Source organism: Lepisosteus platostomus, chromosome 13 (assembly GCF_059453375.1).
Source record: "Lepisosteus platostomus isolate fLepPlt1 chromosome 13, fLepPlt1.hap1, whole genome shotgun sequence".
Lineage (NCBI taxonomy): Eukaryota > Metazoa > Chordata > Actinopteri > Semionotiformes > Lepisosteidae > Lepisosteus > Lepisosteus platostomus.
This window is the reverse complement of record NC_142623.1, coordinates 36,433,733-36,458,275: the sequence shown is the minus strand read 5'-3', so window position 1 is coordinate 36,458,275 and position 24,543 is coordinate 36,433,733. Positions and strand designations below refer to the sequence as shown.

The window sequence follows — 24,543 nt, the reverse complement described above, 5'->3', positions numbered from 1 at the left end:
GCTGTAAACAAGATGTGAGCTAATCTTTATTGCCTTACCGACTGGTAGATTTAAAGTAATATTCATTAAACTGTATCAGTACTTACAGGAGTTTCTGTGAATAGAGTCTAAGAAACAGGGCAGAATATCACAGAACCCAATACAGCCATTAAGAAAGTAAAGGACATTTAGAAACTATTGTTTTCTAATTTCTGAAAGAGGCTTAAATAATGCTGTAAATTTTAAAATAATTTTCAATATTTATGTTGGGCATCTTGATGGATAGCACTGTTGCCTCATAGCTACAGATTGTTTGATTTGATTCCAGACATGGATTCTGGAGAGTTTTGTGAAATGTTTGGCTGTTCTCTCAATGTTGATGGGTTTTGTGTTTGATTTAGTTTTCTCCAAACTCCTAAAGATCTTCTAGTTGGCTCAGTTGGTATCTTTAAGAAGGAAGGTTTTCCTGATAAGATGGAGATTCTTGTCTTTACCACATTCCCCAGAATTCTGTGGAGATTGGAAGGCTGTCTTCGGTCACCTGTCTGGTTGGCCCAAGACAGCTGGTCAGGTGTCTGAGGGCAGCTTCTAATCCCCCACAGTATTCTGGGAAATGTAGTCCACATAAGAATCTCCATCTTGTCTGAAGTTATGACTTTATTACAGTACCTCTAAATTGCCCCTCTAAATTCTGTATGTGTACCCTACAATAGATTAGGATACTGTGTAGGACATCATTGTGCCTCACGCCCTTTATTTCTCAGATGTGTTCAAGGTTGGTTCAACCTTTAGCAGGAATAAGCAGTTTTTTGCTAATGGGTTAATTTAAAGTATGATAATTAACAGATTTGCTGTTTTTGCAAGTTGGTGTGCACGATTAAATACATTTTGAAACATAGCTACTTTAAGAAATTTTCTGAATAGTTTTATTAGTAAAGCATAGTAATAGTAAAGTTCAAAATAACACACTTCCTCATTGAGAGGTACTGCCCTCAACATGACAAGGCTGTGGGGAGGAGAGCTCTGCTGAACAGCAGTAGTTTTAAATCAAAGGCTACAGGGGTTTTATAGATTTCTCACCATTATAAAAGCATTAAATTACCCAACTCAATGTAATGTCAGCAACAGTGCTATAATTCTGACTTAATCTAGACATAGAATGTGTCTCTACTGAATCATTATAAAAGCAAGATTTCCAACCTCGACATGACACATTGTGTATTGGACTATGATTTTAAAGTTGAATTTTATCACATAAAAAGTCACTTGAAAAAGTACATTGGGGAAGTCACTGCACAGACTGCAGGAGTGGGTACTCTGCTGTTTTAAGTGTGAAAATTATCTGGCCACCCTTGGAACTGGAATTTAAGGTGAGGTGATTTATGTCAATCTGTCATGTCTCCTGTGAATTGACATCGTGATACCCATCAAAACAAAGGTAACTACACTGCATTTCATGAGCTCCATTACCATACCTTTCACCTACCGTGTCAAAGGGATGACATATGATTAGCTAGCTCTTTTTCTCTCCGCTCAATTTCTTTTCTTGGCAAACAGTATCAATAAGGACAACATAGCCCTGGAGCTCAAGGTACAGAGTATCTCTCCCAAAAGAGGGAGGGGAATATAATTTATCTCAGCTTTGATGTACCATACATTGACTTTGTTTCTTAAGCTGAATGAGGTACTTTATAATTCCATTTTAAGATATTCTCTTCTTTTGTGATTTTCTTTTAATTCAGCAGTTATACTCCCATGCTTTCAACACATTCCTTTACTTAAATAAGACATGTTAGATAAGAAAAAATAAAGTACTGTATTTTATTGGTATTATTTTCTATACAGGATAAAGTGCATTATTCTGTAACTATCATTTTTAGCATGTCAGGAGATCCAAACCTTTTTATTATGATTAAACTTGGACAAAATAGTGTTTACTGATTTGTACATTAAGAAGTAGTGAAAAGGGCACATAAAATATTATACACTTTCTTAAGATAAATATTTAGGGGTGCAAATTATTTAGGTGAAATCCACTTTTTTTAATCCTCTTAATAGTATGTTCATCATACATAATGTATCAAAAAGTGAAGCTTGACACTTTTTCTGTACTTTGTCACTTAAGGATTTACAGTATGCCTAGTTCTAAGGTGAGAGTTCAAACAGTTACTGTATATATTATGTGGAAATCATGAAGTTATAAATTCAAACTCAATTTTTATACAGATCCTAAAGTGTACAGGGTAGAAAATTTGTTAAACAGATTTCACAAACACCTAGTAGATTTCCCTCAATTAAGCATGATTCAAATATCATAACAAAAGAAACCACTTTTCTTATACCTTTATATTTTAAGTGTATTAGTAGGCATTTGTATGGGAGTGTCTAGGTATAAAGTACAACATAATAGAAACAATATGCTTGATTTGTGTATTTCTGTTTCTGCAGATTTTGTAACCATATTGCCGCTTTGGACTCTGCTCAGTTAAAAGCAGAAATTGAAATTAAAGGTTTAATTAGTCACTTTAAGTGGCCCCTTGCATACAGATGTTGCAGAGGGAGGGAGAATGTAGCAGCCTGTTTTTCAGGGTTCATTGCTCCTTTTAATGGTGCACTTGAGCTTCACCTTCACCTTCACATCACTGCTTTCCCTCCTCTCATCTTTCTCACAGCATCAATGTCAAACAGCCAGGCCCACCCACATCACATCACAGAACTGGTACCTGCAGGTGCTTCATGAACATAGCGACCCCTTGAGTGTTCAGATCTGTAGCCCTTTTTAATTACTATATACTGTATATAGTACAGATACTGTACACGTTAGGGCCTTTTTCTCTATTCAGCTTTAAAGTATTTTCTGTTGTCGGATATTTCTAAAGTTCCTGAAATACCTGCTTACAAGATGTGTCAGTAGTCTTTTTCCCTCTTGCATTCAACTCGTTTGTGAGGCAGTGGTCTTCTTGCCTACAGGTCAGAACCTGTTTCAAATGCATTTCATTGTACAGTACCTGTGATATTTCCATTTCCCTACATAAATTTAAGTCAGTTACACACTGACAGAGATGTTCTCAAATAGGGTTGATTGTAGAAAGTTCAAAATATTGACTTTAACCTCCAACAGATGTTCAGGGCGTGTGTACTTGCACAAGAATAAAATACTGTAACTCTATCTTGAAATTATGTGGCGGTTAAACTTTTTTTGTTGTGTGAAATTACTTTTACTTCTGATTTTTTTCTTATAAGTTAAAGGAAAGAAGTCAATCAGCTTTTTCCTTAAACCCCCTAAATGTTAATGGCAGCTTCCAGAACAAACCTCCAGCTACTTCACTTAGAATTCAATGAAATGACTACTCTCTCTGCTTTCCTTACACTCTCTTGGGGAAACTCCCTCAGGGACACAGCATGCAAATTCCACCATCAGAAGTCCTTGCAAGTAGCAGAACTGAGGACCCAGACAGCATTCCATAAATGTGAGGAAGGAGCAACCTTGCATGCAAATGACAGTTTAATGCTCTTCAAAAAAGCATATTTCTTTGACTGAATCTGCCTCTGCAGCTAAATATTTACAAACCCTTTCTTTTTGTAAAACAGCATCTCTCTGATCCATTTTGTACAATGCCAGCTTACACCAAATACATTTTATTTGTATCTTTTTGTACTGAAATATACAGTACACTTGACATTTCTAAAGCATTTCAATCCAAATCTGTTGTCATATTCCATTGACTTTATTTTTTCTTAAGCCCATAATATTGGTAAATCTGAGCTAATCAGCTTTTTATACAGTAGGCAGTTAGCACTGCAGACAGCACACAAATTGCATGTGCACATGTACAGTCCAAATCATTTGGATGTTTAAACAATAGAGGAAGGCAAATCAAATCAATGTACTTGTTTCTTGGCTTACAGAAATGGTGACACTTCATTTAAGAACTAATAAGTATAATCAATATAATGTACAGTAGATCTTATTATGCACATTGTTGTCATTGCATTAAGAATAAACCTCATGGTATCCATTTGAGGTATGTACAAATACCTACCTACCAGTAGATTTATTTTTGCAGTATTTAAATGCTTGTCTGTAGGAATGTGAGTGAACTGTGCACTGTCAAATGAAGCATGTGATTGCAGAAATGGGTCAAAGCTTCAGATATTCTGTGGGATCAGATAATTTGTGTGGAAGTGTTTAGAGTAATTGATCAGAGTTGTGTAAATCAATTAAAAGGATTTGTCAAAAGCAAGTGAATAGTATTTTTTAAATAGTCATTTAATGGTGTATTATTATCCTTAAAATGATGACCAAGATGAAAAGTGTATGATGATAAAAGTTCCATTGGAAAAACATACTGTATATTCTTTGTCAGATCTGTATACATTAAGTATGTCCTTTTTAAGATGAAATCTGAAGTGTGCAAATGCAATGAGTAAAGAATTTCCAATTCTTTGTTATACTGTACTTGTTAGCTTTTACAAATTGTGGGTGTCTAATTTATTTAAGAGACATGCTATACATCAAAAACTAATGTTTTCTCAGTTAAAGCTCCCTCTACAATGGAGTTATTGTCATTTCTCTTTGAAATGCTATTGATGTTATTCAAGCTGCACTCTCAGATAATGGAATTTTAAGTGCCCGGTGATTAATAATCATAACAAAATTGGACCCTGCAGTGTCCCTCTTCAGCTCATTACAAGAACAAGCTATTTTTTCACACTTTCACACAACATAGTGTTAGTGTGAGGAGATCGTGCATTGTTCTGGGGCAGAATAATTGTATCTCCTGACCTGCACATGCCTAAGACTCCATAACAGAAACCTGACAATCGGAGGCTGAGATGCTAATCAGGGTAAAAGCGTCCAGAGGTGGTCCAAGGAAATGCAATGTCAGCTTTTGGAAGAATTTCTTAAAGCTTTGTTCTGCGTGGACTTTCCTTGTAAAAGGGCCTCACAATTTGACTTTTCATCTGGGAGTAAATTTTTGGGATTAGCAAAGCTAAATGCTGCTTATTTTCTCTAACAGGAAAGATCAAATGACTTTGACCACCATGGTGAACCAATATAGAATTGACTTTTCTTCTCCCCTGCAAGGAGAGAAAAGAGAGCAGTGTCTGGATGAGCAAATCATGCTGCTTTACAATTAGCTTCTTGCAGCTGGTAATGACTTACTGTACCTGCTACACCTGGATAATCATGGCCATTCTGCACAATTTTCTGAGAAACACAAGCAACATTATCATTACTGGAGGTCTTTCCAATTAGGTGACATGTTTAAGATTAAGGAAGAGCTTTAATTTAAACCATTAAATAAACTAAATTCAGATGTGCGTTTTTAGTTTGCCTTTCTGCAAGTTCCTAATTATACATATGTAGGTATTACCTAAGAGAGTAAGCAGTGCATTCCTGACAGACTTTGGAAAATTCTGATATTGAAGTTTTGACTGCATACAAGACAGTTGTTGAAAAGAACGAGTCTTCAGTTTGAAACATCAGTTCTCTTTTATCTAGAGATACTAAAGTTAAAAATGAAGGGTGACAGGACATGGTTTATATGGTGTGCATACAGGATAGGTCTGCTGTCAAGAGAAAAATACCATTAAGAGGTGATGTCATGATTTGACAACATTCTGACACACATCAAATGATTATTGCTCTTAGTAATTCAGTTTGTATTATATATTTTTTCACCTATCACTATGCACATATTTGCTCTTTCTATTTTCCTTTTGTTTTTATAAAGTCAGTTATTGTCACTGGAAAAAAAGTAGAGCCCATCACCACTGTTGAAAGCAGGCAGCGGTTTTTGAAACCAGCTATAAAACGTGATTTAAATTTCTCAGTCCTGTAAATATTAATTATTTCAAGAGTGAGTGATGTTCAAAGGTTAAGATGCCTCTGTGTGCTGTTTTTTCATTTTCCAAAAGCCACTTATGAAAAAAGTTAAATGAATAATATAAGAGTAGTGTTGTTTCTTTTAGTCTTTGGGGATTCTGCAACAAGACAGATCGATTCTCAGTTCTTCCCATTTCTTCATTTTTCCCTGGAAATGCTGGAGATGGTTGTCATTCTCTTTCAAAAACTGAGATGGAATTACCTTTAAAAAGCACCTAAAGCTCCAGAGTGTTCTGCTGTGACAGGGTTAAACTTTTCACCATTGCGTTGACAAAATATTGGAGAATGTTTTAAGCTAACAGGCCAGGGGAGTTCTGAGGTGAAAGAAAAGCAGAATGTTACATAATTTATCAGTACTGCAAAGCACTAGCTGTCTTGACAAGTGGTGAACTGCACTGGAGACTACCACTGGGCTGCAGGCAAACAGGTACTGTACAAGGACTGAACTCCACAATCTGCGATTAATGAAGAAAGTCCCTGTGACCTGACAGACAAGATTGGATTGATGATGTGTTTCTTTTGTTTTATTACTACCAGAGGAATATAAGAAAAGTTAGAAACAAGAGGAAGCCATCTAGACTCTTTGGTAGTTAAATCCATTAATTTATGAGGTCTTTAATTATTGTTCAATCATAGTCATCATCCTCTAATCAAAAGTGAGGTTCACAGTAAAGGTCCTCATTGATGATCTCAATTTTTATTATTCTTTCTTTGTTTTCACTGATAAATCTCTCTTCTAGGATTGTCTCAAGAAAACATCCCAGATTTAAAAAAATGTTTGGTTTCAAATTTGGTATGCAAGGTTTGTGCACATTGTTCAGAAGTGGCTTTCTAGGGATCTTGCACAGAACTGCTTAACTGAGAAAGCCAATTTGCTGTTTCTTATTCAGTGAATCAATTCAATCATACCAACAAGAGATAAATTAATTGTTATTAATTGTGTAATACTTGTGATTTTTAAAATAGTTCCATATACTGCATCATTAGCACCCTTAGTACCATTTACTAAAACCATGTGCTTTTTATGAAAACAAAATCTAAAGGAAAGTGCATGTGATTTAACAATGCATCAAAACTTTGTACTCTTGCTAAAAAACTACCGAGACACTTTCAAGTTCTTATTGTCTACAATGTCTACTTGTTTATCTCTGTTTCCCCTTTATTTTGCAATGGAGTGTAGTAGAATGGCAGATAAAGTATATATTGAATATAGATTTCTGAATATATTCCTTACAGAATCACATTTTAAAACTTCAGTAAGAGGTTGTCATAATGTTGTTGAGGCTACACAAATATCTGGGGCTTTGATGTTTATTTCCAAATGAGATATTTAAGATATTCCTTAAAAATGAATAGCTTGTGTTGCATTGTCCCCTGGCATGTTAGCTGTTGAAAATTGATGATTGGCCAGCATCTTCAAACAGTAGAGAATGCTCAATAAGGGGAAAGGCTTTGCTGTGTTTCCACAGAGGCGAATAAGTCTTCATTTAATAAAATGAAAGAAAAACAAAAAATAAACACAGAATATTTAAATACCAAACTCCCCTTCTTTTTTATTATTCTTTCCAAAATTGATCTCTAGACACTTGTTCACTTGTCCATGAGCCTCTCTTATGCTGTTTATGGAGATCAAAGCCTCTGGAAATCACTGAAATCCCTCTTCTGAGGTATTTGCAATGCCTTTGCCTTTACCCTCAGCACTTTTGAATAACCTGATTGAGTGTGAGAACCCTCTGGCCTCTCTGAACCTTAATATCTCTGTTCAGGGAGCTATTGTGATTCATAACCCTCTGCCTCTGCAGAAGCAATGTTCTTTTTTTACTTGTGGAAGCCTAAAATCTCTGACCGAAGCTTGGTAGTTGAATGCAAGCTTGCCTTTGGGCTGTGCAGACAGAAGGAGATGTACAGTACTAAGGAGGAGGATAAGTGAGCTAACAGGAGACAAGATGGGAAGTGGGATGCAAAATAGGCTAGGAACACTACCTTGTGAAATGCAATATATTCTCAGCTTTCTCTTTTTATATTATACCAAAGTACGGGGAAAATTCAGCAGTCTACGTTTTAATTCATTGGACACATTTGTATTGCTACTGCCTACAGTAAATAGTGAAAAGATATATTTGTTAGGAACATAAGAACTGTTACTAAAGAGAGGAGTACATTCAGCCTATCTAGCTCATTTGGTAGTTAGTAGATAAGTATTAACAGGATTAGTAGGAGAAGTGCCTTCTGTTTTCCATTTTAGGTGCACTTCCACATAATTACCATTTGTACCCTCTGGTTTATGCTTCACTGTTCATTTTGAAGAAAGCCTCTAGCTTGATTTTGTCAAGGCCTTTGAGGACTTTGAATACTTGTATCAGGTCCTCTCAAAATCTTTCTTTTGAAGACCTTTACCAAAAGGGTTATGGGAGTATAGGAGAAGCTACCCAGTCATGTTGTTGAAGCCAATACTCTTGATTCTTTTGAGAAACAGCTGGGCGAGATCCTTGGATCAATTAACTGCTTACTACCAAACAGCCTAGGTGATAAGTAAATTAGGAGAACAGCCTCCTCTCTTATGTTCTTTTGCAAGAATGTAGTTTGCTACATGATCAGCATGCTCAGAGGCCATTCAGGCATAGCACTGACAGAGATGAAATCACTATCTTTTCAGGGCCAGAGAACATTCTTGCTTTCAGAATGAGTGGTGGTATGTATGTTTTTATTTATCGATTAATTTCAGTTTGCCTCTGGCAGACCTGATGGAAGACATATGGTGATGTTGTGGTTAGATTTATACGGATTACTGTGTTGTACACTGCAAGTGCAGTGGAAGAATTGTTGTAGTGTAGTGTTAAGAAGGAATGGCCTTTAACACAAAAAAAAACTTTCAGTGCACACAGAAGACAAACTTACTGCTACCGCTACTTCAGTGATACATTAACGGCAATAGTGGCAAAATAAAATATTTATTTTCCAGATATTTTTTAGCATTATTTAAAAAAGGAACAAGTTAAGAAAGAACATTTAATGAGGAAAAAAAATGTCTGCAATTTTGCTTCCACAATTGAACTAAAATAGCCTATTCTCATCAGCAAAAATAATGTGACACAGAATGCAAATTAAAATACCTATAATTTGCCATTGCTCATTAAAGTTTTAATCAGACAACCCTGATCATATTTGCAGTAGTTGGCACATTGTTTTTGAATCTCCCACTAGTGACTGGTCTTGGGTTGAGTAAAATGTCACCATATACTGGACTTTACCTTGTGCATTTTTTATTTTTATCATACTTTCAGTGCAGGAACTTGAATACGCTTGTTTTACACCTGTTCAATGGGGATCAAAATGTCTTGATGAAAGTTTGTGTCTGAATAAACTATTTTTGCCACACTGATCCTTAAATCCACATTAACTCAAGTTATATGCATAAACAAGATTAGTGAAAAACTTCTCAGAGAAGTGATGCTATTTTATATGTAAATTTAACCAGTACTTTTTGGAAGCTTTTTTTTAATTCTTTTTTCCTTTTCTAAATATGTCTTTTTTCCCTTTTAAAACACAACTTCCTTTTCAGTCCAATGTGTTTGCCTGGTTGGTGGTTGAAAAATAAAATGTGCTGTAGTGATATCTGGAAAGATATTCAGCTGTGATTGAAAACAAAAGAAAAGAAGAAAAATTAAATCTAATGCACTACTTAAAATGATAAGAGAGTTGAGATCATGCTGTTTTCTGTGATTGCTCGAGCACTTTAGAACATAGTTGGTTATTCAGGAAAAGGCAGAAAGAAGTAAATAAACTAGGTAGCAGCTTGGCCTAAATGGTTCAATCTCTATCACACAGGCATGACCATGCTCCCAACTTTAAGTCACACAGTATTTCCTAAAAGCAGGGGTCAATTCAGGTACTCCTATAGGCCAGATTCCATCACAGGAGATTTCAAAGCTACTGGGTCAGCTAGAGGATAATGTCACTAAACAGATTTATTCACCAAATGAGTCCTGTTGTTTTTTCAACAATGAAATACTTCAAGCAACTGCTTTTTTATTAAGCCACAATCAAATTTTACAATGACAGTCAGGTTTGCCAAGTCAGTTGATTGTAGGTGGTCCTGTGTTTAGTGTTGCTTAAAGATTCAAGAAAGGGCCTGAGGCATTTTGTAGTTTCGGGTGGAGGGGAAAGAAAGCCTCTTGTGTAGAGTGGAAGAAGTGATTACAGTGATGGAAATGAAATCCGTTGAAAGAGTACATCAGGGACGGAGACACTGAAAATCACACAGCATTGTTTTACACTCTTGTCTTCCATTTGCAACAGTTTTTAAAACTGGCAGAGGCAAAATAACAAAGAGAGACACTTGAAAGGTTAATTAGAGGGCTTTGAAATCCATAGAAGCCTGGCAAATCTTTTTTTTTAATAATTTTTCCTTTGTTCCTTGCAATCCTGTAACTTTGCCAGATTTATTTTGCTGCTCCACAATGATTGCAAGCAGTACAATAGAAGAGTCATTGCCTAACACAGGTAAACAGTTGGCAACATTACAGAAAGGACAGATTAACCGTAGCTAGGGGGCCTGTAGCAGTCCTCCGGTACAACAAGTTCAAGCTCCTGACCTCAACAGCAGACAGACTGCCTCAGCATCAACTAGGAACCAAGTAAATGATTTTTTAAAAATTACTTAGAAATTATAAAACAATTCTGAAGATGTAGTATAAGAACGGTAAGCAAGTCAAGATGTACAGTAAGAACAGTCAAGGCTTTAATATATTTTACACTCTTCTCAGAACTATTTGAGAAGAACATTATTTGAGAAAAACATTTCTATCTGACAACACTCTAGATGTGATTAGGAGCAGAAGACATGGACTTGGAGGTTGTAGGATTTAAGTAATCTGTGTCAAACTCGAACCTTGTACCTTTCAGACAGTGGCACAGCTCTGAATAGGTATAACTATTTGCGTGCCTGTTGTTTCTGGCAATCAAACAAAACAAGACAGGATGTCACTGAGGAGATTGAGTGGACTGTAAAAGAAATAATAAAGATATGTTACTGTTTTATAAGCCTTTCTTCACTTTTGTGCTACAGATGGAGGAAGAAATTAACACAAACAGGATGAGAGACCTCACAGACAGGCTTGGGGACTTATCATTATATTCAACCTTCTTGTACACCTGCCTACTCCTGGTAGAAAGAGAGCAAAAACAGATGCACCTGGTTTTCTACAGACATTCTAAGCGCAGGGCCAGAGTAACACAGATGTTGTGAAAAACCAGCTTACAGAGGCAGTACTGAGTCCATACAGCTTAGGCTCCACACCTAGGCTTTTCATCCTGTTGGGTGGTTTTTGGTCTTTTCAGTAATTTTCCTACAGTGATTTTACTTTTTTTTATTATGCTGTAAAGGCACACTCATTCCGGTTGTCAAGGAATTGTAAGCTAGACCGTGTAATCTGTCCTGACAAACAGGAGATGTCATCCAGGGGGGATGCAGAAGGGTGTTTATCTGTCACTTCTAGCAGCTGCAAGTCTATTTATTTTGACCTTGAAGACATTACAAGTTCCACTGTGTCCGCAATTGAACAAAAAAAATCGGAATATTTTTCTAAACCACCCTCCAAAGGCAAGACAAAAAGGTAGGTAGTTAGGTAGAAAGGTAGAAAGTTCACAAAGAGTGTAACATCTGCATTTGAAACTAAATCGAAGTCTGGTTTTGTTTCTCATTAGATTTATTTGCATATGTACAGTAGATGCTTCTTTTTAATAAGGCATCATTTTTAATGTATTGTCATATTGCATAATCTAATATAAAATATTTTACATATACACAAGACAAAAATTAAAAGAGACATTTTTAATAGAGACATGCAATATATGTACTGTATGCAATCCCTTTTAATACTTCTAGATTTAAATCAAGTCATCTGCTTAACTTTGATCTATTTTGTTGTATTTTCTGCCGGTTGGGGCATTGTAGCGTGGTATTGGGGCTCTTGTAGATGAAGCTTTTAGTAATAGTTGAACAAAGTGCAAAATAACACAAAAACTAGCTTTGATGACTCCTTAACTAACTCTGCAAAGCAGCTAAGCTGCTTGCTAGACATAAAACCAACAAAACCAAAGATTCCAAATCGGGAACCATGTACTGTATTAAACAGTCTTGACTGATTCATCTCTCAGTTGCTTTCCTCCAGGTCTTTCAGATTTTTCTGAGTTTTGCCTACTGTGGCACAGAGGGTCTGCTGCCGTCTTCCTGGTAGCAGTTAACCTTTGCTTCCTCATTTTACATCACCCATGTCAGACTTGTCAGGTGATGACATCCTGCCGGTCTTCTCATAAGCCTTCTGGGAAATGTTGTTCAATGAAAGATCCACCATCTTGCTCCCTTCCTGCTGCAGTTTTGCAATGTTCAATTCTAGAGCTCTTCATACAGTCCAGTTTTCAGTTTCAACACGGATAATCATTACATTTATTCTTGAAAGTTATAATAATAATATTTGATTTTACAAAAATGCAAAAGTATAGTATTGTGGTGTATCTTATGCAATTTATATTTTTCTTCATTCAGTGAGCTAGAAGTTGAAGATAACTATTATTTTAGGAACCTTCAATAAAATTAACACTTTTTAAATGTTGTCTTCTTGTCTTTAAATCTACGTAGCTTCAGGAAGAGAATTATAGAGAATATAAACCTATAATGTGCTTATAAACTTAGGCTTAATAGATGCAAGACAGCCCATGCAGAGATCAGGTATTAGATCAAAGACTGAGTGAAACTTTAATGTTCTTGGCTGTTATAGAACGACGGTGCTCACTGTTTAACACTGTTTTTTCTTACCTTTAATTTAGTGTTTTCCTATCTCTTCCACAGAAAAGGTGTAGAAATTATTTCAACTTTTTAAGGGATGGCCTTGGATATGTGCCCATCTCCATTTTCTGCTAGATTTTATAGTATATGGTTTATAGCTGTGTCTTGTTCATGGTATATGGTTCTAGTATTACTGTGTTCTTTTAACTAGGATAACTCCTTTGTTCTGGCAGAAATATTTTTAGTGCCATCACTAGATTCTGTGCAGCACAAAATACAATAGCTATCTGCAGACAATAAATACAGGTGTTGATATGTGCTTCATGCAAGAAGCAATTATTTATTTAATTGCTTTCTAAATGGTGCTGCCAGTTTCCCAGCTCTCCACCTGCATTTACTGGAGACAGATAATTTCTTTCTAGAAATTCTACTTGGCTGTAATAGTAGTGCTGGCAAGGTAGGCCCTGGAAAGCAGGTAATATCTTAACACAGTTACAGAACTTGTCCTGATAAAAAATAAGTATGCCCTTCCATAGTTAACCTCAGATGAAGACAACAAGTGCTCAGATGTACAGTACTTGCTGTCTGGTTCTGTGTCGTTTGACTGTCTAAGAAAACTATTGTCTGGATTTGAGCATATCAATAGGCATAGACTACTGGCACCACTTGTCCCTGTTTCTGCAGGAGCTGTGGGACATTGCAGCTGAATGCTGTCACCATTACAAATTTCTCATTCAACCAAGCAGCATACATTATTATTGCCAGATATGGGCTAGCATCCCCTGGAGACCTCATTTAAAACTATTTTTTTACTATTCTTTTCAGTATTATTAAAATGTATTTATACAGGAAAACCTCGAGTGAGCTTGTTTTCATGGGTAAATGTAGCAGATGCTGTATGCACAGTACAGTGAGCAGGAGAAAAGGATCATTTTCATATCTGGGAAACATACTCTTTAATGAAAGGTTAATCATTTCAGAAAAGATATACATTTCTGATATGCGTACAAGATCTGGTGAAGAGATGAGGACATACATTTCTGGATGCTAAATATGCTTTAAATAGTTACTTTATTAAACCCTTTCACTAATTTTCTCAAATGTTTGTCATACTGATTCATCTTCCAAGATAGCAGCAATTTTTTTAACCACCACAGCTGGGTGGTTAATTCATCTGTCTTTCAGAGAACAACACTGTTCATAGTTCTTTAAAGACAACATTCAATCTCCTGTTGGTTGTTATAATGTGTATATCTAAATAATATACAGTATTCTATACACATGTAAATATATATCTTTACACATTTTAACACCACATATTTTGAATCAGCATCAATCGGAAAATGTAAATATGGGTGCAGAATGAATCACCACTACTAAGCAGTCTGGGTAAAAATACCCACCTGTATCAATCAGGGCTGTATCTTAAGTTCTATAAAAATACAAATCAGGTGAAATGTATTGTTTATGTATAAAGAAAACTATGTACGCATTGAACATGAATATGAATATGGGCTGAATTGCATCATTAGTGCAATTACAGTACATGTTTAATTTTCCAGATGCTATAGGACAGACAAGACAAGCTTTAAAAGATTAAAATAATGATAGTTAAGAATAGATAAAATATTATCTATTGGATTTTTTGAGTACATGCCTTTGAATTCAGCTTTTAAATGTCAATGTTAGAATACTGTGCTTCATTTTTTTTCCATCTACTTTTCCAGCTCACCTCAAGCCAGGCTTGAAATGAATTCTGGGAATAGAAATCTTGCCTCTCAGCTTCTTTGAACTACTGAAGTTAACGTGTCAATCATTCAATTTCCTGCTAAGCTTCCCTGTCAGCATTTTATCACAATAATTTGAGCTGGACTGCATTTTAATCTTTCCTTAAGCTAATGAATAGGCACATATTAATAGAATAGTACTTTCACCTTACTATGTGACTGTACCGTAGTACATTTAGACTGCATAAAGTGTGTTAAACTGCAGGATAATTAAATAACTAAATCGAACTGTTGGGAGAAATTCTGATTACAACGGGATTTTGACGCCTGCTTTAATGTTACAAAATGGTGTAAATTCAGTAACAGCAAATATACTGTATATGATCCTCTTCAGGAAAGATTATTTCAATTTCTTTGTCATTCTATCATGAAGCTTTAGTGATATTTCAGACACTTAAGTGATTAACATCTACTTTTCAAACTTAAACCACTAAATGATATGTATTGAGTTACCTTTGCCTCGCAGGAAAGCATGCAAAAGAAATCAAAGACATCAAAGACTAGTACATTCATGAGGATCTGAGGAACAGGTGCATGGGATTAATCCCGTTGCAGCTCAGAAAACGTGAACACATCCCTTTCAGAACCAAATCCATTGCAATGAAATGGCTGTGTGAAAATGAAAAGAATGAGACTATGATTATGTATGATGGCAATTAAAGTAGATAAATGGGTGACATGAGCGAGTGTAAATCCAATCTATTATCCTTCCACACAACTATCTGTCTACATCCTGAAAGAGAAATGACATATTTGCTAAAAAGGTCTATAATGTCAAATTAAAGAAAAAAAAAAACAAAAAACTTGAGCACCTGTTTTCAATTAAATATGAAGCAGGCAGTTTGCTTTATTGATCTTAATTACAATTTAAAAAATTGTTCACCATAGTGTTGCCAATCACTTCCATTTGTCCTATTTTTTATTCTGTTAGCCAGTTCTGATACAAATTGTTTTGTAGCATATTCATTTATAGAGATTCTGACTGTTTCTGTGATTATGATTGTATTGTAATGTACACAACTTATCTATAAATATTCAGGGATTCGTTTTTCCATTTTCCAGAACTTTTACACATTATGTTAGGCAAATAATGTTTTTGTTAGAAAAGTAACTATGATCTTGAAAGATGAATTAAAGTGATATGCTACAGACTAGGCAGCTAGTATCCTAAATTTTCAAAATGTGATAGTATGTTACAAAAAAACTTCATACAGTAGAAGGTATGGTAAATACAGTTTCTGGTGCAGTATGTGTCTGTTTGATGAAGAATGTGCACAGCATGAATAGTGTAGATATTATACATAGGCTGTGACTGCAGAATAAAGCATTTGTTACGTTCTTTTTATTTATTGTTTACAACATTTAATAGTCTTAGTATGATAAATCTCGAACATCAATATGTCACAATAAAGACAAAAGAGCAATCTTTTCCCTTATTCATTCTTTAAAGACTGAAAATACATTTGTTTGTGTGAAGAGCCTGTTTTGCCTTTGGGGGCTTGGCACAAGAGAATTAATTAAGGCTACCTCTGTCTCCCCATCCTAAAGGTTCATTAATCCTGATGTCCCCCTATACCTTCTCTAATGTGCTTTGAGTCATCCATCAGCAAAGCTGAGTATAGATTTTCAATTTACACTGACAGAATAGATTAGGACTGGTGCTTAACAAAAGTGGCTGATTCAATTAAGAAATGCATGAATAATAAGGCGTGAGAAACAAACATCACTGAGACTAAAGTTTGGAAAGGTAACTTTGAAAAACAATATTTTTTTTACATGCATGGTATTTTCTTTGCTGCCAGAGCAAGTTTGATAAAGGAACAAAACGTAGTGTTATATGGTTTCAAAATCGCATGGCTTTAGGCATGAAATATTACATAGACACGTGTAACATGTGAAAAACATAGTTCAGACCCTTAGTGGACAGATAAACCTGATTAATACTTGACTAATGCGATTGTGGGTGTTTGTGCGGGTCTCCTCTCAATCATTTCAGTGCAAGCTTCACTCTTATTGGTTGTGGTGTTCAACAGCTTTCCAAGACATCAAATTAAGTGAAGACAGTAAAACAAACTCTTCTATTATTTCCACTTGGGGGTGTCAGTTTGAGTCTTTCTTTAGTCATTCAATTTGCTTTTCACCATCTTCTTGAAAAACTCATTTGTATACAGATTATCACTGTGCTGAACTGATAAAAACACAAAGAAGAGAACACCTCCTGGGTGAAAAAAAGTGTAAAATATCCACTCTTCTTTTATTTCTTTTTAAAATTATACAACAGAATAAACAACAAAAAAGACATAAGAGTAAAGCTATGAGATATAAAGGTGCAAATCATGGTTTATAGAAAAGTACTGAGCCTCCAGAGTAAAATGATTCTTGAATGTAATTTATCAGCATATTTATGTACTGTATCTGTTCAATGTATAATATGGTCTTACATGCTTCTTAGAGAATTCGGAGTCGTGTGTGCAATATGTTGTTTACTTTATCTTATTTTCCATCACTGTGAAGTTTATATTTTCTGAATGTTAATCACTGAAACTGAAACCAAAGCATTTGGTCAGTGTGGCTCTGTACATACTATACAGTAGTACAGTATATTTCATGATTCCTGAATGCTGAATTTGTCTACTATAAAGACTAACCTCCCAAGACAAAAGGTTCACATACTTGTTGTCTGTCACTGCTGGCAAAAAAACAACTTTACTAATGTGTCAATTCAGACAGCTTCAAAGATTTGCAGTGGTTGGGCAGTAAAAAACAACCATTAACAGTACATGGAGTACTGTATGTGGCCAGAAAAGGTACTCAACTATTACCTCACATAGAACTATACAGTATCTCACATAGAACTGCATAAACTGCAGGAGTCCCAAATCTCCACAGACATTTGTAAATATTTGGGGGATTTAATGACACAATATATTGCAGTAGTAGCCTCTGAAAAATTTTAATAGATGGGTTAGCCATCTCAGTGATGCAGTATGTACAAAAATGACTATAAATGTATAAATTTATTGTGTTTATTATAAATTATTTAAAATATTAATGATTAAAACACAACATTAAAATGAATTCAGATGCGAAATAAACACATTTTATTAATTGTCCCATAGGTCTACGCAGACAGAAGGAAAGATATCTAGCACACAGGAAATAAAGTTAGAAAATTGGCTGAAAATACAAGTTAAAAAAGTGAAAGTTCTTCTCTATGATTAAAATTTCAAACTGCTATCAAAACACTAGAACTGGCTCCAAGCCAAGTAAGTTGAGAGGAAAATAATATATTATCCAGCAGTGAATGAGCCCCTGGGATGATTCAAATTTAATCAATAATGAGAAAAATAGTTGCAGTACCAAATTTGTTATGCATGTGTAGAGATGCTCCATATTCAGTATAGTATGGTGCTATAATTGTCTTGCTATTTCTTTCTAGAATTAAGTTCGTGAAAAAAGCGGTAAAATTTTATCTTCTAATTAAGTGGCATCACATCTCTAACACCTCAGTAGATTTTCTGTAAGTTGGCCTCAATTGCTGCATTACTGCTGTTAATTAGTCCTTTTGTGGAGACTCAATCACAAGCACTAGAACTGAAACAGTATCATAACAAAACATTATCTGCAACAAATGATAATGTCAAAACATTCTTACGGTATTTGATGTCAGTTTACTCCTTTCTTCAAAGGGGAGCAAAATACAGATGTTTTTACTAAGAAATTTAGCTTTAGAAAATGTGTTCCAGAATGGAAAAAAGAAAAAGAGATAGAGAAAGGATAAAAGGATTATACAAGTATATTGAACAAAGACATTCAAATAGTTCACATAGGCTCTTTCTTAAAGACAGGAAAGGTAATACATGTAACCTTTTCAATATCTCTAAAAAGTCTATTGTTGAAGTATTGGGGCAGTTTTTAAAATTCAGGTTCCCTGAGTTCAATTTTTACAAAGGTTTCTGTCATTTATACAGTATATATAATTATATTTTTCTGTATTATCTAACAGCTCTCATATTTCCTTGTCAAGAAAACAATTGAGAAATGTAGGAAAACTTTGGCTCGTCTGAGGCTCAATGCCATTACTTACAGTAGGTTACAGATTCAGGCTTTTTATGGAGAAGCCTTGGGTTTCTAAAGACCAGCCAGCATTGCTGTCTCTACAGTAGGTTTGGGCTTATGTTGTTCTCTTCTGGTCTGCTACAAAACTGTCAAAAAAATACTAGGCTCAATGATAGTTAGTTGCTACACCTAGATAAATTCAGTTAGTGGTTTATATCCAGTCAACCTGGGTTATGCACAAAGGAAGGAGGTATTTAAACCTACTTTGATTTGATTAATTTCAAGCTGTAAGAGAAATTCACTTTTGTGAAAGAAATAAAAGAGGCAAACAGAATGTTAGGATTTGTAGTTAAAAAGAGCAGATCAAGTGATGTCATGTAAAAATATTGCAATGCATTAGACATATTTTGTGTTGCATATTGTGTACAGTCTCTATGTGGCAAAAAATAGCTGCTCATGAATTTGTCCAAAGAGCGTAGTCAGATACTGTATATTCTCAGATTTAAAGGAATGCATATGTTGATGATATAAGATAGAAAAGGTTTTAGAAATTATTTTAAAGATACAAAAGCAATAGTTCACTGCTTTAGAAATTCATCCATCCATTTTCTAAGGGTCATGGGTGAACTGCAATCTATGCCATCAAGCAAAGGTGAGCTATATGCTAGACAGGAGACCAGTCCGTCACAGGGCACACACAGACTCAAACACACTCATGCCAGGCCTAATTTTCCCAGAATCTAATTAATCTATCAGTATGTCTTTGGACTGTGGGAGATAAACCCCAGAGCTGCAAGGCAGCAGTGCTAACCAGTATACCATCATACCGCCCTGCTTTGAAGATTGCTAATAAAAAAACACAATTGTCATCTCAGAAATTGGCATGTTTGCCAAAGAGGCATTTCTAATCAGAGAGGACAGCAGGTGTTTGTTGTAAAATTAAATTTACTGAATTCACCCAAATAAGATATTCCAGTACATGAGCTATTTGATGGAATGGAAAATCAGAAATTAAAAAGTGTAATTTTGTATATATTGCAGCACCAATAGAAACGGCAAATTATGGATAAAATAACCTATAAAGATAAAGGTGTAGTAAGTAAACTGCTCAATTTCAGATAAGACTGCACTCACATAAATTAATAGTTTTCCAGTTAAAGTTTGGAGAACTATTTACAACATGCAAACAGTGGATATGTCTGTCCTATTTGAAGTACATTACAGATGAATGTTTTACTGTGGTTTCTGCCTCATCTCATCTGTTAATTTCATCCCTGTGGTGGCAGGTTCTGTGTGTATTTTATTTTGGTGCTTTTGCAGTCTTTCCTATTTGTAAGTCTTCAGAAGCATGTGAGCGGACTGCTATTTGTCATCTCCCCCTTGCTGCTTTCCCCCTACTGAAATAAATGGAATACTGACTTTCCAAGGCATAGATGCTTCTGTTTCAAGGCCAGCCTCAGCTCACTTATCTACCGTAGATGAGAAAAAAACGGCAAAAAGATTTTTCATCTGGGTGGTGTTGTGCCATGGGAGTTAGTGTTGTTGCCCTACAGATTACCTGGGTTTGATCCTGGACTGAACTGCCCTTTGTGTGGAGTTTGATCTTCTATATTGAGACATTTTCCTGGCTGTAATCAAAGCATAAACAAAGTATCATAAAGTTACATAAATTAAATTCTTGTTTAAGAAGTACATAGGTTTTATGTTAATAATCAAACGTACATGATGCAACCTAGTAATACTTTATTTTTTCACTAGTTTGGTCAAATTCTAATTATGATGAGGTGAGAATACGGAGGTAATGTACTGTATATACAGGGGTAGTGTATGTAGTGTACGCAGTGTTTTAGTGTGTGCATTCTTTGGCCATAGGGCTATAACAGCCCTGGCCAACAAACCAAGGCTGCCAAAACTTCTCTCACATACAGTATAAGGAATGAACCACGGAGGTAGCTACAAGGGTGAAAATGGGGTGGATGACAGGTTCCTAAAAATACGCTAAAAAGGGACACATAGCAGGCACTAATCTATATGTAAGAAAGCTAAACAGCAAGAAATGAATTTGACCTCCTCCCTAACTTTTGTTTAAAACTCCAATAAGGGCCTGGCAACTCAATCCTAAAAACTGCAGGGCAAACATTTTTTTATATTACATTAATGTTTAAAAATCAATCCATTAAAGTCTAATTATGGATCTAATCAAATTAATTTTAAATTTCTCTGAAAAAAATAGCTTGCTTACCGTAGTTAGCCATTCTCTGCCTTTGCAGAGCTGTTTTAGCAATAACTTGTTCATGCTTGCAGCATTCCACCAGATATATGCAAGCGATCTCACATGAGGGCATTGTTTGTGTTAACCTTCTGTGTTAGATAAGATCCCGAGTTTCAGAAGTGTTGTTTTATTACTTGAAAGTACAAGTAGCTGGATAGATGAGCTCATCTAATTCACAGGATAAGGGTATGGTCCTTGAATGACTTATTACAGTGTGATGGTATCTTGAAATGTCACTGTACCTGCAATATGCAACATCAATCACAAAAGGCAGAGTAAGTACAGTTATCATTGAAAATGCTTAATGATAAAGAGATGCCACACCTTAAAATGAGATAGGATATCTGTAATCTTCCAGTAAGGATGGATGTTTGCAACATTTATGATCATATAGGGGTGGTATGGTGATACAACAGTTAACATTGCTGCCTCACAGTACTGGGTTCCTGGGTTATATTCCAAACCTTGGGTGCTACTGGTTCTGTATACAATTTGTATATTCTCCCCATGTTTGTGTGGGTTTCGTCGGGGTGCTCCAGTTTCTTTCTTTAGTTCAAGGACATGCTAGTAGCTTAATCAGCTTCTGGGAAAATTCCCCCTGTTGTGAGTGTGTGTCTGTGTCGGCTGGGTGATGAACAGGTATCCCTGTCCAGGGTGTATCCTGCCTTGCCTCCATTGCTTGTTTAGATAGGCTCCAGCTTCCCCATGACTCTGTGCTTGACAAAGTGGTGAGAAAAAGGGTGGATAGGTGAACATATGAGCTTGTCTGGGTAATTGTACAGGTGCAAGATGCAAATATTAACAGTCCTTTTATGAATGTGTTGTCTTCAATTTGTTTCAAATTAGGTGCAAAGACAGTATCTCGAGTATACATGGTTTATGGTCATATTGATATCCCAGCATGCAACCCATATCAAAACATAACACATTTCATAGAAAATTACAATATAAGTCTTACAATTACTTCTGTTTCTTCTATATTGTTCTAGCATGCAGTGACCATGAGCTGAGAAGCCTTGCCTCCAGGTTAAAGGACTGGTTTGGTGCCCTTCACCAAGATGCCAATCGAGATCTTAAAACCACTACTGCCTCTGATGCAGCACAAGGTCGTAAGTATTAAGTGCTTTTTGACTAGAGGTCAACTAGGGCAATGTGTACATAATCTTTTCACATCTAGAGGAAGTGGACTATCCCCAATAGAAAATCCAAGTGAAAGAGATTGTAATATAATTTTAAACACAAATTTAAATGGGGTTTACTGTGAGTGTCTTGGTGGCACAGTTTCACACTTCCAGGTTTGTAGGTTTATATCTGGCTGTCTGCATGCCCTCTCCATGTTTGCTAGTTGTTTTCTGGATTTTGTGTTGTTTATTCAGTGTGTTTCAGTATATAAGTTACAGTAAATGGATGGATGGATTTTACTGTTTTCTGTTTCTGAGCTGGACATCTGCCTAGACACATATAAAATGGTCAAATATAATATAAATATATCTCATAAAATGGTAGAGAATAACCCTGAAATGTTAAACATGCACCTTCCATCAAGAATTCATAAAGATCAGACACATTTATTTCTGCGTCGTGAGAAAAGTACCCTAATGGACTGGCAATGTTTATGATCATTTATGATTGGCACAGTGGCACAATGGCTAACATTGCTGCCTCGCAGTGCTTATGCCCCGTGTTCATTTACAGACCTGGGGTGCTATCTGCATGGAGTTTGCATACACCCCCTGTATTCATGAGAGTTTCCTCCAGGTGCTCCAGTTTCCATCTGCAGTACCCTAATGGATTAAGTCTGTAAGTCTGATGAACAAACGCTGAGGAAGTCTGTTAATAATATTAAAATATTGCAGAATTATACATTTCTAACCAGCCTTACCATTATTTATTTTAGTACCTATTCATGCCTTCTTGAACTTTCAGTATGCATTGCTTTTAGTAAATGCACAGTTGCTGGATTGCTGTAAAGTTTTATGAGGATTGTTGCAGCAATAAAATGGATTTTTCCATTGACTATGACTTGCTGATGGTTACAGAGGCAGCTTTAAGACTCTGATATATGTATGTCTCATATTTCTTCCACTTGCAAGCTCATCATTGGAAATATGTTTTTGCAGACCGTCCTTATATTCTTCTATCCAGTTTATTGACTGCACAGAGCACAATTCATATCTTACCAATCAGCATTTTACACTGTTCCTAATGAAAATGAATGGCTAACCTGTTCTGTGCTGAGTGGAGTGTTAAGATTTTTTTCTGGAGTTTAAACTTATTCCGGCTATCCCACCTATCGTACAAGTAACTAATCTTATTCTACTGTATAAGATTGTACTGTAAGCTCATTCCCAAGGATTTCATACAAGAAGCTTCTATGAAAAAAAAGATCCATTTGTATAAAAATAAAATATCTTCAATCAATGTTCTATCAATATCAAAATAACATCTATCAATGTTCCAAGATGCAATTGCACAAAAGCTGTTGGTAATACTATGGACAAAAAATATGTTTTTGTATTTAATGAATAATAATTTGGGAAACAAATGACAAAGACACGACATAATCTTCATAAGGAACACACTACGGGCGCTTCTGTTTATGTAAATGGCGGGTCTGTAAATAAAGCTGTTGAGGAAGCTACTGTAAAAAGAAGGATTAGTTATGGATGTACACTGACTTTCAAGGTAAGTCTCAATCTACTATCTCTATCATTAACATAATGTTTTTTTTGTATTAAACCCTAGTAATTTGAATGACCTTTTTTTACTGTGTACTGGGAATGTACTGTAATGAAAGATGCTGTCTATGTATGATGTTAATCAGCCAGCTCATCAGCTCTTAAAAAAAAAGTTAAAATCTGCTGGCTCAGTTAAATGACATGGATGTTAGAGCTTTATTTTAGGGATTGTAGAGAATACAGAAATTGTAAAGAAATGTGGTTTCTGCTGAAATTTTATATGCAGACTGCCCCAGTAGAAATGAAATGCTGAAACAAATTAGGAACCTACAGTTACCAGATACTGCAGTATTAAGGAAGATTGAAGTGATTGTTCAAGACATCCAACAACAGGTTATTTCAGATGTTTCAAAAGCTCCTTTTTCTAATCTTGCTCTTGATGAGACTACAGATGCATGCGATGTATTGCAATTTTGTGTCTGACATCTCTGTCCAAAAGATACATGCTTCTGTGTGGTTCTCCTGTGTTTAATTCAATTGGAAGGGAAGACAAGGTGTGAAGATATTTTGAATGCACTTGAATGTTTTTGAGGAGACAAGGCAGTTTTGGAAGAAATATTGTCCATTTTGTGTGATGTTGCCCCAGGTATGTGAGAAGAATTATCTGGTGAAATTAAATAAAAATACTTTTTTATTTATTTAAAGGATTAAGGGATTTTTATGATTATGTAACTCTTGTAAGCAAAGTAAAAATAGCAAAGCAGTAAAAAGTGAAAAGTAGAACAGAGGTTGTCACCAGCAGTGTGGATTTCATAGCTTCAAAAGCTCTGAACCATTGCCTGTTCTGAGAATGAATTGAGAAGTATAAAACTGAGTATAGCAATCTGATTATGCATATTGAAGGAGGCTTTCTTGAGGAAGTGTGCTTTCTCAACGTCCTTACTTTGATTCACAACGCCTTTGAAGAAAACGGAAAAAATCAGCTAGCTTTTCTTACCGAAAGCGGGGTGTAAGGAAAGACTACACCATAGACTGGAACAAGACCAGTCACTGGGCATGTGTCAGGCCAATTTATGGACAGCAAAGAACTG

General features: G+C 35.6%; 1 protein-coding gene across 5 annotated transcripts in view; it reads left to right on the top strand.

Moving 5' to 3' along the window:
- The window catches only part of spock1 (SPARC (osteonectin), cwcv and kazal like domains proteoglycan 1), a 254,265-nt gene that overhangs the window by 215,981 nt on the left and 13,741 nt on the right, over positions 1–24,543 (top strand). For 4 of the 5 annotated variants that reach the window (XM_088604498.1, XM_088604495.1, XM_088604499.1 and 1 more), the window contains one exon: positions 21,764–21,883. In XM_088604498.1, coding sequence (XP_088460624.1) covers positions 21,764–21,883 — 120 coding nt within the window. Of the gene's footprint in view, positions 1–8,525; positions 8,562–21,763; positions 21,884–24,543 lie in introns of all 5 variants that reach the window. The other variant, XM_088604496.1, reaches the window with a different exon arrangement.